Source organism: Monodelphis domestica, chromosome 7, assembly GCF_027887165.1.
Source record: "Monodelphis domestica isolate mMonDom1 chromosome 7, mMonDom1.pri, whole genome shotgun sequence".
Classification (NCBI taxonomy): Eukaryota; Metazoa; Chordata; class Mammalia; order Didelphimorphia; family Didelphidae; genus Monodelphis; species Monodelphis domestica.
The window spans coordinates 151,533,918-151,549,522 of NC_077233.1; the positions used below are offsets into that span (position 1 = coordinate 151,533,918).

The window sequence follows — 15,605 nt, forward strand, 5'->3', positions numbered from 1 at the left end:
TTCTTGGCAATAGCCATTACCCCCTAATTTCTTTCATTTCTTTCGTCTTCAATAGCCTCCAGACTCTGGCAAGATCCAAGTCCACAACGCAAGGTCTTGCTTTTAGCAACTCTTGCCATCATGGGGTAGTGGAGAAGTAGGTAGAGAGTTCTCTGAGGGATGAGAAGGACCTTGATCAGCTCCTCTTAGGATGAGGCCACTAGGTTGTCTTTTTCATTTTGTCTTGTTCTGGGTTAGGAGTGAGACTTACAAGTCTCCCAATTTAGTCTCTAGAGCCTGAGAGCCAAACCTCAAGTTCACAGCTGGGCTCAGCAGAGTCCAAACTAACTTTGAGTTTATATTAGTCTATAACCAGACCTTAGACTAGGACAACATAAACAAAGAGCCCACCTCTTGTTCTAGTCCTCATGAGAGATGGGGAGGCCTCATACCTAAGGGCAGGAGCTCCAGAACAAGTTTGGGATAAGCAATATCAGAGCATCCAGCAGAATTGCCACAGATTTTCTGGCAGACCTCAGGAGTAGCACAAGCAACCAAATCTGTAAAGGAAAACACAAAGGGCAGAGCTAGTTATTCAGGGTTTGGCAAAAAGGCTTAGGAACCTTGAGCTCTGGGCCAGAGGGTCAGAATGTAGGAAATCTAACAAGGCAGGGATCCTTCTCAGCCACCTATAAGTCTGGTCCTGGATCCGTGAGTCTGCGATGCTAGTGTAAATGGTACAGTGACACTGACTAATTAACTACTCAGATCACAAGGGACAAAAATTATCTGGTAACCCAAATCCAAAACCGCTTCTTACCAGATCTCCACATCATGCCAGTGAGGAAGACTCAGGAATCATTTTTACAAATCCCTTTTACAAATGCGGAGACTGAGACACAGAAAGGTTAAAGAATCTTACCTAGTCACATTCCTAAAAATGACAAACCAAAGACTGGAGCCCAAGCCTCCTGACTCTCCATCAGGACAAAAAGGAAGACAAGGGCAGAGATAGCCAAAGTCTTTCACAGATGTTTCTTTTCCCAATATCCTTCAATTTTTGAACCTTCTGGTAAAGAGTTTTAAAATATGTCATGGCCATGTGAGTAGGGACACAAAAGGAGTCTGGTCCCATGGCTGTAATTTGCCAGCACCATGGGCAAGGGTTATGCGAACCTAGCACTGAAACCTTCAGCCATGTAGACTCCAATGATTGCCTCTTCTGGTATAAAACCGCCAATAAACAGGCATTTATTAAATATCTACTATGTGCCAGGGGCCATGCTAGGTAGTGAGGATGCAAATACAAAAATGAATCAGTCCCTGCTCTCAAGGGAATCTCTATTGGGAGAGACAACATGATCACATATAATTATGCACAGGATAAATGCCAAGTAGTTTAGGAAGGGAGGTTAATTTCCCTTCAAGTTAACCAGATGTTGACAAGACAAACACATATAATTATGGACAGAATAAATATGAAGTAGTTTAGGAAGGGAGGTTAACTTGTCTTGAGATTAACCAGAAATGGGGATCTTTTCAGGTTTTTATTTCATTTCTATGGTTTAATTGGTTGGCTAAATGGTGCTCTCTTTTGTAGTTTGTCTTCCCAATCCCACCCATGCCTATCACCCTGACCAAGTCATTCCTCTGCTCAAGTACCTTCAAAGGCTCCTTGGTGCCTAAAGGGGTACTATATGGCACAGCAAATAGAGCACTGGTTTTGGAGTCAGGGAAAAAAAAAGCCCACCTAGTTCAGTGACAGCAAACTTATGGTGCATGTGCCAAAGATGGCACAGAGCACTCTCTGTGGGCACACACCTCTTTCTCCTCCCTCCCCCCCCCCCAGAGTTCATTACTAGAAAGGCAGAGGGACTCAAGTAGAGCTGCTCCCCTCATCCTCTCCACTGTGTCTGGACATATTTTCACATCCCCTGCCCCTCTGCCTAGCAGCCCAATGGGAGTACACAGAGGGTAAGGTGGGCAGCTCAAATATAGCAGAGCTGGGGGGGGATGCTGGGGCCATCCCCCTTCCCCTCCTGTGCTGAGGATATTAACCTGCTCCTCTGCCCAGCAGCCCAGTGGGAGTGCTTTCTCCCTCCCCTGTATGGGGTGGGAGTGGGGGGCATGGCATGAGGTCTGTAAGGGTGGGGCATGGCACATGGTCTCTAAAAGGTCACCATCCAGTCTCAATCACTTATTAGCTTTATGAACCTAAGCAAGTCATTTAACTTCTGTTTGCTTCAGTTTCCTTACCTGTACATGGGGATAATAACAATACCTACCTCACAAGGTTGTGAGAATTAAGTGAGATAATATCTAATAGTGGTTAGCACAGTGTCTGGCACATGTAGATGCTATATAAATGCTTCCTCCCTTCTCTTTGCCTTCCCTAATGGATGAAATACAAACTCCTTACTCATTCTGCCATTTAAGACTCTTTGCAGTCTGGTTCTGCTCTCCCTGTCTGGTCCTATCTCACACTACTTTCTCTGGATTACTCATTATCCTTCATATGCGTCTCACACTTTCCTGTTTCTGTATATCTGCCTCTTCTCTTCCTTACGTCCAAAATGTCTTTGTATCGATACCAGCAAGCTGATAGCATATCTCCCATTTTAAATATATCACCAAGTTTCAATGGCTCTTCCTTATTCCTTCTTGATGTCAGTGAGAAGATATTTATTTCTTCTTCATCAGATATTAAAGCACTTCTTGTGTGTGTGTGTATGTGTGTGTGTGTGTGTGTGTGTGTACCATATTTATCTTTGCAAATGTCAAGTTTTCTCTTTACTAGGTGAGAATTCGATGAGATGCTGGACTAGATCTTATTTTCCTTTGAATAGCTAGTATAGTACAGTACATGGGAAACAGAAGGCGTTGAAAGCATGTGGGTGAAAGAATGAGCCAGTGAATGTTTCTTCAGCTATACAAGGGGGAGTTGGGACATGATGTTCTCTCAAGCTCTTTCCAGCTCTAAATTCTCTGATCCTATAAACCTTATTAGAATAATGGCCTCCAAGAATATCGGAATTAGAGGAGAGTTTTCAGATCCGCCAATCTCACCTCGTTCTACAGATGAAGACCCCTGCCTACTCCCAGGTCAGACATTTTTTCAAGGTTTCTGGCCAATGGTACCACCTGGAGGATGGACCACCATTGAGTTAATGCTTGAATAAGGCCATAACGTAATAAAAAATAGATGAGTTTCTTTTGGAGATAAGTTGGCATGGATCAGGGAAGCAACTGAATAAAAATGATGTCAGCCACCACGGAAATGAATCCAAGATGCTGAGGCCAATTCGGTTTCATAGGATCATAGATTTAGAGCTGGAAAGAGCCTTAAAAGATCGTCTAGTCCATATGGTCCACTTTTTAGCAAAATTTTATTCTGAATTAATCACCAGAAAAGATTATTCCATGCTCAAAGCAGAACACAAAAAGGGGATTCTGTATTAAAAACATGTCTCCATGTCAGACTGCTGCCTTGAAAAAAAAAAGTATAATGAGTCCTACATATTACTTTCAAAAGTTCTGCTTTTTGTACTTCAAAAGTCCTACTTATCCTACTTGTCTCTACTTCTTAAAAACTTCTGTTTTCTTGTGTATTTTAAAAAATATGTTGGGGGCAGCTGGGTAGCTCAGTGGAGTGAGAGTCAGGCCTAGAGACAGGAGGTCCTAGGTTCAAATCTGGCCTCAGACACTTCCTAGCTGTGTGACCCTGGGCAAGTCACTTGACCCCCATTGCCTAGCCCTTACCACTCTTCTGCCTTAGAACCAATACACAGTATTGATCTCAAGACTGAAGGTAAGGGTTTAAAAAAACAAAGAAACATGTCAATGACCTTCTCTTCATTACTATTGCTATCCTGAACCCCCATTTGAAACCCAAGAGAAATGAGGGGGAACCCTTATAACAAATGAGCACAGTCAAGCAAAAATGAATCCACACTGTATCCATGTCCAAAAACATTGGTCTCTTTCTGTACTTTGTGTCCATCACCTCTTAGTCTGTAGGTCAGTAACATGTTTCATCATAGGTCCTTTGAAGACATGCCAACTGCCTCATTTTAAAGATAAGAAAATGAGGTCCAGATATGGTAAATAATTTGACCAGGGTTGCACAGGGAGTAAATAGCAGACCTGGAATTTGAACCGAGTCCTCTGACCCCGAATCCAGTGGTCTTTCCATAGTTTATAGTTCAATGAGCTTTATCAATAGTCTGGATATAGCTCCCCTCCCACTCCCTCTCACCTGGGAAGAGAATTCGGCTGGCCATGCCAGGCATCACCATCAGGAAGAGAGGCAGCACCTTCAGGTATGCAGCCATCAGCGAGCCCCCCTTGGCATGGGAAAGATTTTTGGCAGCAAGAGACCGTTGGACAATCACCTACAAACCAAAGATGGCGCTTGGGAGGGGCACAGGAGCAGGCAGCTCTGCCAAGGGCCACTCACTCAGCCTGAGAACACTCTATTCAAGTGGATTGAAAAAGATGAGCATGTTATCGTCGTCAGCTTGGGTCATTCTTATTATGAATGCAATGTCCAGCAAGGATCTCAAAGGGGGAAAGGTCTGAGGTTCCTTCTCTAGGGGGAAATTCTTCTAAGCTAATATAATCATATTTTTATAACTTTTTTTAAAACGTGACTTGCCCAGGGTCACAGCTAGGTAGTGTCTAAGGTCATATTTGAACCCAGAACCTCCCATCTCTATTCCTGGCTCTCAATTGAATAAGCCACCTACCCACTCTCCTCACTTCTAAGTCTTCCTACACAATTCCTCTGATGAAATATTGGGCAGAAAGAAGTGTCTGCTACACTATTAATTTTGCTACTTAATTAATCTGTGATCTTTCACTCTCCTCGAATTCTTTCTTTGGTGGCTATGTTACTTACTATCTGTTACTATATTACTATTAGTAGTATCTCTACACAGCAGGGCTTCGTAGGAGCAGGGGCTACATTCCCTCTTCTTTCCAGTCTTGTTTCATTGTTTCTCCTTAAAGCAGGCTTCATTTAAAACTTGTTTTCTAGCTGTCCATCTCCAGCCCCTGCACCTTTGCACAAGAAATGCTACCTGCTTGGATTAATACTTCTTCACTTTAGTATCCTAAAAGTCCTGGATACCTTCAAAACTCACCTCCTGCATGAGATCTTTCCTCAGGTACTCAGTTGATCTCTTTCTTGAAATTACCTTGTATCTGTGATGTGTTTCCCTCACTGTGAATGGTAACATAAAATTCCTCAAGGATGAGGATGGCTTATTTTTAATCTTTATATCCCCAGTGGCTAACACAGTGTCTTGTAGACAGTAGGTGCTCAATAAGTATTTCTGGAATTGAATTTGATTGAAGCAAGAAGTTCTGGTGGGCTAAGGCTAGCCCTATGTCTAAGAGCTGATGTTATCTATTCTTAACAAAGGCATGATGAAGAAAATAACAATATTAAAAAAAAAACTAATGGGGGCAGCTGGGCAGCTCCATGGATTGAGAGCCAGGCCTAGAGACAGGAGGTCCTAAATTCAAATTTAACTTCAAACTTTTCCTGTGTGACCCTGGGCAAGTCACTTGATCCCCATTGTCTAGCCCTTCCCACTCTTCTGCCTTGGAATCAATACATGGTATTGATTTTAAGACAGAAGGTAAGGGTTAAAAACCAATCAGACCTACTGTGTGGCAGGCATTCTACTATTGGTTCTACAAATATCAGCTCATTTCATCCTTGAAATAACCCTGGGAGGTAGGTTCTGTTTTTAATCTTCAAACTGAGACAGGAAGAGATTAAGTGACTTACCCAGGGTCACATGGTTAAGAAAAGTATCTGAGGCCAAATTTGAATTCAGGTTCAACATCTAATTGCTTCCAGAAGTGGGGGGAACAAAGAGGGAAGAAGACCAACATCCCAACTTCTCATGAGTGAGATTTTTCATGTTGTTCCTTTATGGTATTTAACATGCAGTGGATTCTCATGAGAATGAACACATCTGTTTTCAAACATGACAAAATACATTTCGAGACTAAATATAGTGTTCCAAAAGTCTTAGTGCCATTTAAGCACTAGACAATAAAAGTTTTAAATGGCACTAAGACTATTGGGACAAATTTTTTTGGCAAGATTCAGGGTTATTTGGGTTCATAAGCAGTACTTTTGCCCTCCATCCTAGAGGCAATCAGGAGCTTTCAATGAGATGTGTTTTTGCACTAACATATAATCACTGAATCTCTGTGTGTGAAGAGGTTATCTCATCTAAACATGAACAGAGCAAGCATTCCTTTAAAAATATACCCAAGGGATTGCTTACTGTCCCAGGGAGGGGGAAAGAATTTGGAACTCAGAAAAAAGAATGTCAAAATTTGTTTTAATATGTAATTGGAAAAATAAAATATTATTTAAAAATAAAATATTCCCAAGTGGTCATCTGATGACTCCTTAAAAGCATCCAGTGTCAGGAAGCACATTACCCCTTGAGGCAGTTCATTCCATTTTTTGAATAGCTCTAATTATTGGGAAATGTTTCCTTATACTGAGCTGAAATCGGTTTCCCCCTGTTCATTTTGGTTTTATCCTCTAATGTTAAGCAGAATAAGTCCACATCCAATTAGAGGGAGCGGGGTGACACAGTAGATAGAGTGATAGATTTGGAATCTGGAAGACCCAAATTCAAATTCTTCTTCAGAGACTTACCAACCCTATAACTGTGAATGAGTCATTTAATCTCTCTTAGTCTCTTCTTCAAGTTCTTATCTTACATTGCTTTGAATGTCCTAAAGCTCTATAGAGGAGGCAGCTAAGTGGCTTAGTGGATTAAGAGCCAGGCCAAGAAATGAGAGAGCCTGGGTTCGAATCTAGTCTTAGATACTTCCTAGCTGTGTGACCCTAGACAAGTCCCATAACTCTCGTTGCCTAACCCTTACTGCTCTTCTACCTTGGAATCTACGAAGGTAACGGTTAAAAAATAATCTCTCTATAAATAGACACTAGCTATTAGTTTCAATACCTATTGCATACAGCAACTCTTTGAATAATTTAAAAAAGCAATAATGCCATCCATCCTTGACTCCTTCCAAGTTGTCTTTTTCTTTTCTAACCTAAAGATTCCTAGTTTTTTCAATAGATCCTTTTATGTCATGGTTTCAAGTCCCCTCAAAAGACTGAGCAGAACATCTGGTGGCTCAGAGCATGGGCCCAGAGTCAGGAAGACCCAAATTCAAATCCAGCCTCAGATACTTTCTATTTGCATGACCTGGACAAGTCATTATGAAGGAATGATTGCCTAATAAAAGGATCCATTGGGTTCACTGGAGAAGAATATGACAAATCATCCCAGTATCTTAGCCAAGAAAACCCCAGGGATAGCTATGGTCCACAAGAGTCACAAAGAGTTGGTCATGAATAGTCAGACAGGACTGAGCAGCAATAAAAGACTATAAATTCCTTTTAAAATATATTGCCCAGGGGACAGCAGGGTGGCTCAGTGGATTGAGAGCCAGGTCTAGAGACGGGAGGTCCTGGGTTCAAATATGGTCTTAGATATTTCCCAGCTGTGTGACCCTGGGCAAGTCACTTAACCCCCATTGCTTAGCCCTTACCATTCTTCTGCCTTAGAACCAGTACATAGTATTGATTCTAAGACAGAAGGTAAGAGTTTTAAAACATAAATAAAATAAAACGTATTGCCCAGAACGTAATAAAATACTCCAGGTGTTTTCTGACTAGGACAGAATAAAGAGGAATTATCACTTCTCATGCTCTGAACACCATGCTTCTATCATGAGTCAAAGCTCCCATCAACCCTTCCCCCCTTTTTTTTCCTGGGAGAGGGGCAATCGTGTTCTACTGTTAACTTACAGTGAGCCAGCTCCTAGATCCTTTTCATATAAATGGTTCTCCAATCATATTTCTCCAATCTTTGTTTTTGATATGATTTTGATAAGAGATCTGATGTTCTATTAATGTACTGCCTTCCAAAACAGTGAGAGCTTCCAATGAAAAGAAGAATTCCGCTGGTTGGTATCTTACAAGGCATCCAATTAAATATTAGGGTTTTAATGACCTCTTTTAGTTCCTGTTGTAGTGGTTCAACATTAATAAAGATGTACCAATTGATCCTCAAATTTGTTTGGTCTTTTGAGATATTATTATTACATTTTAAGCAAGGATCCCAAAGGAAATTATTTTTTCAGCCACAGCATGTCTCAAAATCAATTTTCTAAGTTAGGGATCTAACTATCTGCTGCACAATCTGCAGCAATGGAGAGATTCCCCAGAGTGGTAAAACTGCAGTTCTTTGAAGTAAATGCCTTTTGAACAGTAGAAGTTAAATCTCTTTTTCTATGGAAACACATCTCTTCAAATTAAAAAATAATGAAAACCAATGGAAAAATGAGATGTGACTCACAAATATTTGAGTACACCAAAATGTATCAACCACAGGTCAAAAGGTTTGAGGCCCAACGTGATAGAGATTGTAGGCCCCCCAGAAACCACCTTATTTGCATCTCTTTTCCATTCACCGTTAGGAAGGTGAATAGCTGAACCAGTCAGGAGAGATGATCGCATGTTCAACAACACTCTCAAACCAAATTGAAATATAATTAGGGAGTTTATTATATTGGAGAAATCCTTAGGATGAAATATTTTCAAAAAGACCTTCTTTGAGGGTCCTCTTCCCCCTAAAGTGGCCTCTTTTGTGATATTTTAACAAAGGAAGTTAAATTGTGTTGAAAATGCAATACTGTTCACCTACAATGACAGGTTCTCTCTCCTTGACAGTTATGTTTCTCCTCTCCCCCATTTTGCTAAGATTGGATTTTGCATCAGTTTAAACAGCATTAGGGAGGTAGGAGAGAAGAAAGGGAAGAGGAATCAGAACAGAGCACCAAGAAGGTGAGATGAGAAAGAAACAGCCCCTAGGAGAGAAAATTTCTTTAAGCCAATAGAAGGAAGGCCCACAATGATGTCAAGTTGAATCACAGAATTAAATGAATGGGCTGAAATAAAACTAGGCATAGTGAATGTACGAGTAAAGCTGCCCTGTACCTGATCAGTACACCAGTACCAAAGTGAAGGAACTGACATTCCAAGAAGGATTCCTGGCCAGGGGAGATCCGAATTTACAGGGTCTCGGAAAATATGGAAAGCATCATCTCTAGGCAACCCACAGCTGTTATTTGCACTCCGATTGCTGGCTACAGCTGTGAAGTATTTGTCCTTCAGCCCTTCCATACCACCAACTGCAGCAAAACCTATAATTTAGAGGAGGCATACATTAGATCAGATTGACTCTTGTCTTCTCCATCTGCTGCTCACAAGATGATGACTAAAGCTGAACAAATGGACCAACCTAAACAGTCAATCAATGAGCATTTATCAAGATATTTCTTGTGGCATGGGAATAGACTGAATATGACAACATTTTAAAGTTCTTAGCACAGTATAGGGCATATATACTTATTTCCTTTCTCCAGGAGTAAGAGCAGTGGATCCAGGCTGGAATTCTGACTTTGCCACTTACCAGTTGTGTGACTTTGGGGAAGTCACTTCATATCTCCAGGTCTCAGTCCTTCAACTGTAAAAAGGTGGGATTAGACTAGAGCAGAAGTCCTTAACCTTTTTTGGTGTCACGAATTTTGAAATGCTAAAGCCTATACAATCCTTAGAATTGTTGTTTTTGTTTTTTAAACCCTTACCTTCTGTCTTAGAATCAATACAAAGTATTGGTTCCAAGGCAGAAGAAGTGATAAGGGCTAGACAATTGGGGTCAAGTGACTTGTCCAGGGTCACATAGCTAGGAAGTGTCTGAGGTCTCATTTGAACTCAGGACCTTCTGTTGCCAGTACTGGCTCACTAGTGTAGTGTAAAATTTTCAAATGCTTAAAATATAATATAAGAGGATTATGAAGGAAACAAATTATACTAAAATTTAGCTGTTAAAATAGTTTTTAAAAGTTTTTTTGAGCCTTCTGGGGCCAAGCCAGATGGTGGAATGGAGAAAGTATTTATCTAAACCCTTCCAACATTCCTCTCCAGATAACTTTAAAATAATGCTCCAAAGAGAATTCTGGAGATTCAGAGCCAACAAAGAATCAGAGTGAGACATTCTTCCAGTCTAAGACAGCTCTGAAGTTTTGAAGAGAGATCTGTGACATGAAGGCAGAGGCTGACCTGGAGCCACATTATTGAAGTGCCAGTGGTGGGACTAGGTAGTCATGAGAGATGCAATAACAGCTTCAGGGGCTCCCAAGCCAGAGATGGTAAGGAAAGCTGACAACTGATCAGAAAAAGATTAGAGGAGATTGTCAAACTAATATCACTTGATGCAGAAGCAGATACTGTTTAGCATCTCTACTGTTTATATCCACTTCTGGGTCATAGTTCCAAGGTAGGAATGGACACTTGTTTAAGAGGGATGAGAAGCGCTGAGGGCCAACTGTTTGGCAACTTCATTATCTATACCCATTCTTAGGTCTTAGTTCAAAGGGCAAGGAGGAGCACCTTCAGTCAAGAAGGAGTGGAAGTCCTGAATTACAGTTGGAAATGATCAGGGATCCAGAGGAGTAATATCAGTTACAATTTCAGAGGATCAGAGGCCCTTCCTGGGTAAAGACCAGAGTAAGGAGTAGGAGAGCAGTCATCACACCTTTCCTTAGATCACACCACCTTTGAAGCACTGAATACTTCCTAATTCCTAATGCTAGCTCTGAAAATAGTAGTTTGAAAAAGCTTGAAATTTTAGAAAACCACCAATCCCCATGCCAGGAATAGAGCTCAGTGTTAACATAAAGTTCCAAATCAAGAAACAGGGAGAGAAAATGAGCAAACAAGAAAAAGAACCTGACTATAAAATCTATTCTGGTGACAAGAGATAATCAAGACACAAACTAAGAAGAAGACAAAGATACCAAAACAGCTATAAGCAATGCCTCAGAAAAATGTGAATGGGACACAAGTCCAGTAAGAATTTCTGGAAGAGTTAAAAATGATTTTCAAAATCAAATATGAGTAGCAGAGGGAATATTAAGTAAAGAAATGAAAGCAAAGGAAGAAAAATATGAAAAGACAATTAGAGGCACCAAAAAAGTACTAAAGAAAAAAATAAATATAGAATTGACCAAATGGAAAAAGAAGTACATAAGAGAATGTATTGATTTAGAATCTTGAATCCTAGAGACTACATTTCCCATAATCTCCTTTTCTTCATTTTTTTTGGGATAATGGAGCCAAAGCAATCAATATTATATGCTTTATATAGAGTGTGATACAAGGAAGTCCTGCATTTAATACATGTTAAACAGCCACAACCTCAAGTCTTACACATGATCAAGTCATTGTGCTTTTTTGTGCAGAATGCCATCAATCTCCATAGGATTAGTTTGTTTTCTTTTACCTTTTTTTTTTTGCTTATTTGGCACTATGCAAGTCAAGTTCTGTGCTCCTTTGTGGTTCATTTGTCCTTGGATTAGACATAGTCATCAAGCAAAAGTCTCATAATAGTTAAAGAACTAGTGGCACGTTGCCATAGTCCAAAGATTTTTTTTTCTCACTGCTTTTGTCCTCTAATTGCTTAGCTCTGTGCATTCTCCTAGCTCAGTGATGGTGAACCTTTTAGAGACCGAGTGCCCAAATTGCCTTCCATGTGGCATGTGAACCGCTCCCTAACCCCAGACAGAGAAGGGAAGAAGACCTCCCATTGGCTTCTGGGAAGAGGGGTGGGGCATGTGAGAAATGTCCTCAGATGAGTGTGGAGAGGGGAAGGGATGAAGTCCCCTCTGGCATGTGTACCATAGGTTCACCAAAACAATCCTAGGCTTCATCACAAACTCCATCCACATCTACATCTATTGAGGTCCTTCTTTCTGTAGGGCCTTATTCAGGTGCTATGTCTTAAAAGAAATATCCTGGAGGGCAGCTAGGTGGCTCAGTGGATTGAGAGCCAGATTTAGAGATGGGAGGTCTTAGGTTCAAATCTGGCCTCAGACACTTCCTAAGCTATGTGACCCTGGGCAAGTCACTTAATCTCATTACCTAGCCCTTATTTCCTCTTCTGTCTTAGAATCAATACATATTCTAGGACAAAGGGTAAGAGTCTTAAAATAAAAAAAAAGAAATATCCTGCCATGATCCACCAAAAGAAAATCATTTCTCTCTTACTTTTTCTGGAACATTTTTCCCTTTTCCCTGTCTCAGGATTCTAGATAGTTCTTGCAGGGTCTGTAGCCTTGATCAAGTCCCCAAACTTCTGTTCTACATCTTCTTCTTCATCAAAATGAAAGGAACCCAAATAGATAATCTCAGTGTTCCCTTCCAGCTTTAAATCTAATGATTCTACCTTGCATTATTCACTTTTATGTTACCTCTTGTCCCTGTTAGCTTGTAAGCTTCTTGAGGACAGAGATTATAACATTTTTCATCTCTATTGAATTTGAGCCAAATTTAGAACAAGAGACCTCCCAGAATCTAGAAGTTGCTGTGAAGATGCCTGCAGATACCACACGCTGTACCAGAAGATCCAGATTGAACTTTGAGATATGGCAAATTTGAACTTTGGGGGGGTTGAAATGCTTTGGTTTTGAATGTACACTCTTATGCCAAAGGGGATGCCCCCTAATTGACTTTTTGTCAATGCACCTATTATTAGTTTTGTTCTGAATTCCCTTTTATTTTCCTTTTATCCTCAAATTATTGTAATTTCCCTTTAAAAATTGTAATATTTGTATATACTTCTAATTCAAGTTATAAGTAAGTTATGTTTTCATGATCCATTGAGGAGACTGGTCTCCCAAAGGATCACAGGGGGAACTGTTTTGATTTAGAATATTGAACCCTAAAGACTACTTTTCCCACAATCCCCTTTTCCTTTTACTGTTTGTGCATCTCCCTACATGAATGGAGTTTTGAGTTTCCGTTTCTGCCAAAATGGCTCTCTCTGGACTCATACTAGTGAGAAGGAGTGTTTCGGGTGCTTGCTGGAGTTTTTAAAATTCCTCTTTTGCTCTAAGTAAATTTTAATAAATAGTATTAAAATAATACTTGGAGTATTGAATATTAATTTTAATCTTTACAAGCATTAAAGAAAATAATTTCTTAAAAATTATAACTGGGCAAGTAGAAGCTAACAATTCCATGAGCTATCAAGAAACAATTAAAAAAGTAAAAAGAATGAAAAAAAAGTAAAAATAAATGTGAAATATCTCATAGGAAAAACAACCTATCTGGAAAAATAGGTCAAGGAAAGATAATTTCAGAATTGTTTGGAGTAGATAGATGGCTCAGTGGATAAAGAGACAGTCCTAGAGACAGGAGATCCTGGGTTTAAATATGGCCTCAGACACTTCTTAACTTTATGACCCTGGTCATGTCACTTAACCCCAATTGCCTGCCTCTTACCAGTCTTCTGCCTTGGACCCAATACTTCATATTGATTCTAAGATGGAAAATAAAAGCTTAAAAAATTATTGGATTAAAAACCATGATCAGAGAAAGAGTCTTAAAAAATTATTGGATTAAAAACCATGATCAGAGAAAGAGTCTAGACATCATCATTCAAGAAATCATCAAGGAAAGTTACCCAGATATCCTCATCAGAAAATAGAAATTGAAGGAACACACTGATCACCACCTGAAAGGGATCCCAAAATGATAACTCCCAGGGATACTATAGCCAAACTCCAAGGTCAAAGAGAAAAGACTTCAAACAGTCAAAACCATAGTAAGTATCACACGAGATTTAACAAAGAAGCAGAAAGCTTGGAATATGATATTCTGGAAGGCAAAAGAGTGAGGATTACAAATAAGAATAACCAGTCTAGAAAAAAACAAAAGTAACTCTTCAAGAGAAAAATGAATATTTAATGAAATAGAAGACTTTCGAGCATTCTTGATGAAAAGACTAGAGCTGAATAGAAAATTTGACTTTCAAATCTAAGACTCAAGAGAAACATAAAAAGGTAAACAGGAAAGAAAAATCATAAGGGACTCCACAAGTAAACTGTCTTTTCTATATGGGAAGATGATACATGTCTCTTCTAAGAACTTTATCATTATTAGGGTAGTTAAAAGAATTCCATATAGAAAAATGATGCAAGAGTGAGTTGATTAGGTTGGGATAATGTAAAAAAAATGGATAGGCAAGAAAAAGAAATCTCCTATGAGAAGGGGGAAGGAAGAAAAAGAATGGGGGAAATTATTTCACATAAAAGAGGCACATGAGTAAGAGTTTTTGTGGTAGAGGGAAATAGTGGAGGTGGATCAGTCAATGCTTGAACCTTACATCTAAACTATTTCAGAAAGGGAGAAATATCGATAGATACTCAACTGGTAATGGAAATTGATCTTACCCAATAGGAAAGTAGGAGGAAAGGGGAGAAGAGAAAGGTGAGGGTATGATAAAAGGGAGGAAGAAATAAAAGAAGGTTAAAGAGAAGGAAATGAGAAATACACAGTAATCATCAGGAATGAGAATGGGATAAACTCATCCATAAAATGGAAGTAGCTAATAGAAAAGATTAGAAATTGGAATCCAGCAACATATTGTTTATAAGAAACACACTTGAAATAGCACACATAGAGTTGAAAGAAGGTACTAGAGCAGAATCTATTATGCTTCAGCTGGAGTTAAAAAGACAGGAGTAGTGATTACAACCTCAGACGAAGCAAAAGCAAAAATAGATAAAATAAAAGGAGATAAGCAGTGAAACTACATCTTGCTAAAAGGAACCATAAACAATTAAGTGTTATCAATTATAAATATATAAGCACCAAATGGCATGGCATTCAAATTATTAAAAGTTAAATGAATAACAGAAGGAAATAGTAAAACTAGTAGGAGACCTCAATTTTCCTCCCTCAGAGTTAGATAAATTTCACCATAAAAAATAAGAAAAAAAGTAAAGGCAATGAATAAAATTTTAGAAAAGTTTGAAATAATTGATTTCAGGAGAAAACAGAGTGGGAATAAAAGTAAGTATGCCTTTTTCTTTAATTGATCAGGTATTAGGGTATAAAGTGCAAGGAGGTGGTATAATAGATAGGGTGCTAGACCAGAAGTCAGGAAGACTTATCTGCCTGACTTCATATCTGACTTCAGACACTTATATTAGTTATGTGACCCTGGGCAAGTCTCTTAACCCAGTTTGCCTTCGTTCTTGCATTTGTAAAAAAAAAAAAAAGAACCAGAGAAGGAAATGGCAGTATCTTTGCCAAGAAAACTCCAAATGAAATAATGAAGAGTCAAACCCAACTAAAATGTTTGAACATATTAGGGTATAAAAACCTCATAGCCAAATGCAGAAAAGTCAAAAAGTTAAATGCATCCTTTTTTAGGCCATAATGTAATAAAATTATATTTAATAAGGGGCTGTGGATATGTAGATTAAAAGTGCACTGGAGAGGTCAGCTGCATGGCTCAGTGAGCCAGGTCTAGAGATTAGGGAGGTCCTGGATTCAAATTTGGAATCAGATACTTCCTAGTGGTATGACCATAGACAAGCCATTTAACCCCCTTTTGCTTAGTCCTTACTGTTCTTCTGCCTTAAAACCAATACATAGTAGTGATTCTAAGGTGGAAGGTAAGGGCTTTTTAAAAAATTCATTAGAAATTAAATAATTTAATCTAATAGAATGAGTG

The 15,605-nt window shown here is 39.3% G+C and overlaps 1 protein-coding gene across 2 annotated transcripts in view; it reads right to left on the reverse strand.

Annotated features, from left to right (window-relative positions):
- SLC5A11 (solute carrier family 5 member 11) overlaps positions 1-15,605 on the reverse strand; it is a 75,288-nt gene that overhangs the window by 13,827 nt on the left and 45,856 nt on the right. For both annotated transcript variants that reach the window (XM_007499035.2, XM_001368677.4), the window contains exons 10-12: positions 9,020-9,225; positions 4,235-4,370; positions 432-539 (exon numbers count right to left, since the gene is read on the reverse strand). In XM_007499035.2, coding sequence (XP_007499097.2) covers positions 432-539; positions 4,235-4,370; positions 9,020-9,225 — 450 coding nt within the window. The remainder of the gene's footprint in view (positions 1-431; positions 540-4,234; positions 4,371-9,019; positions 9,226-15,605) is intronic.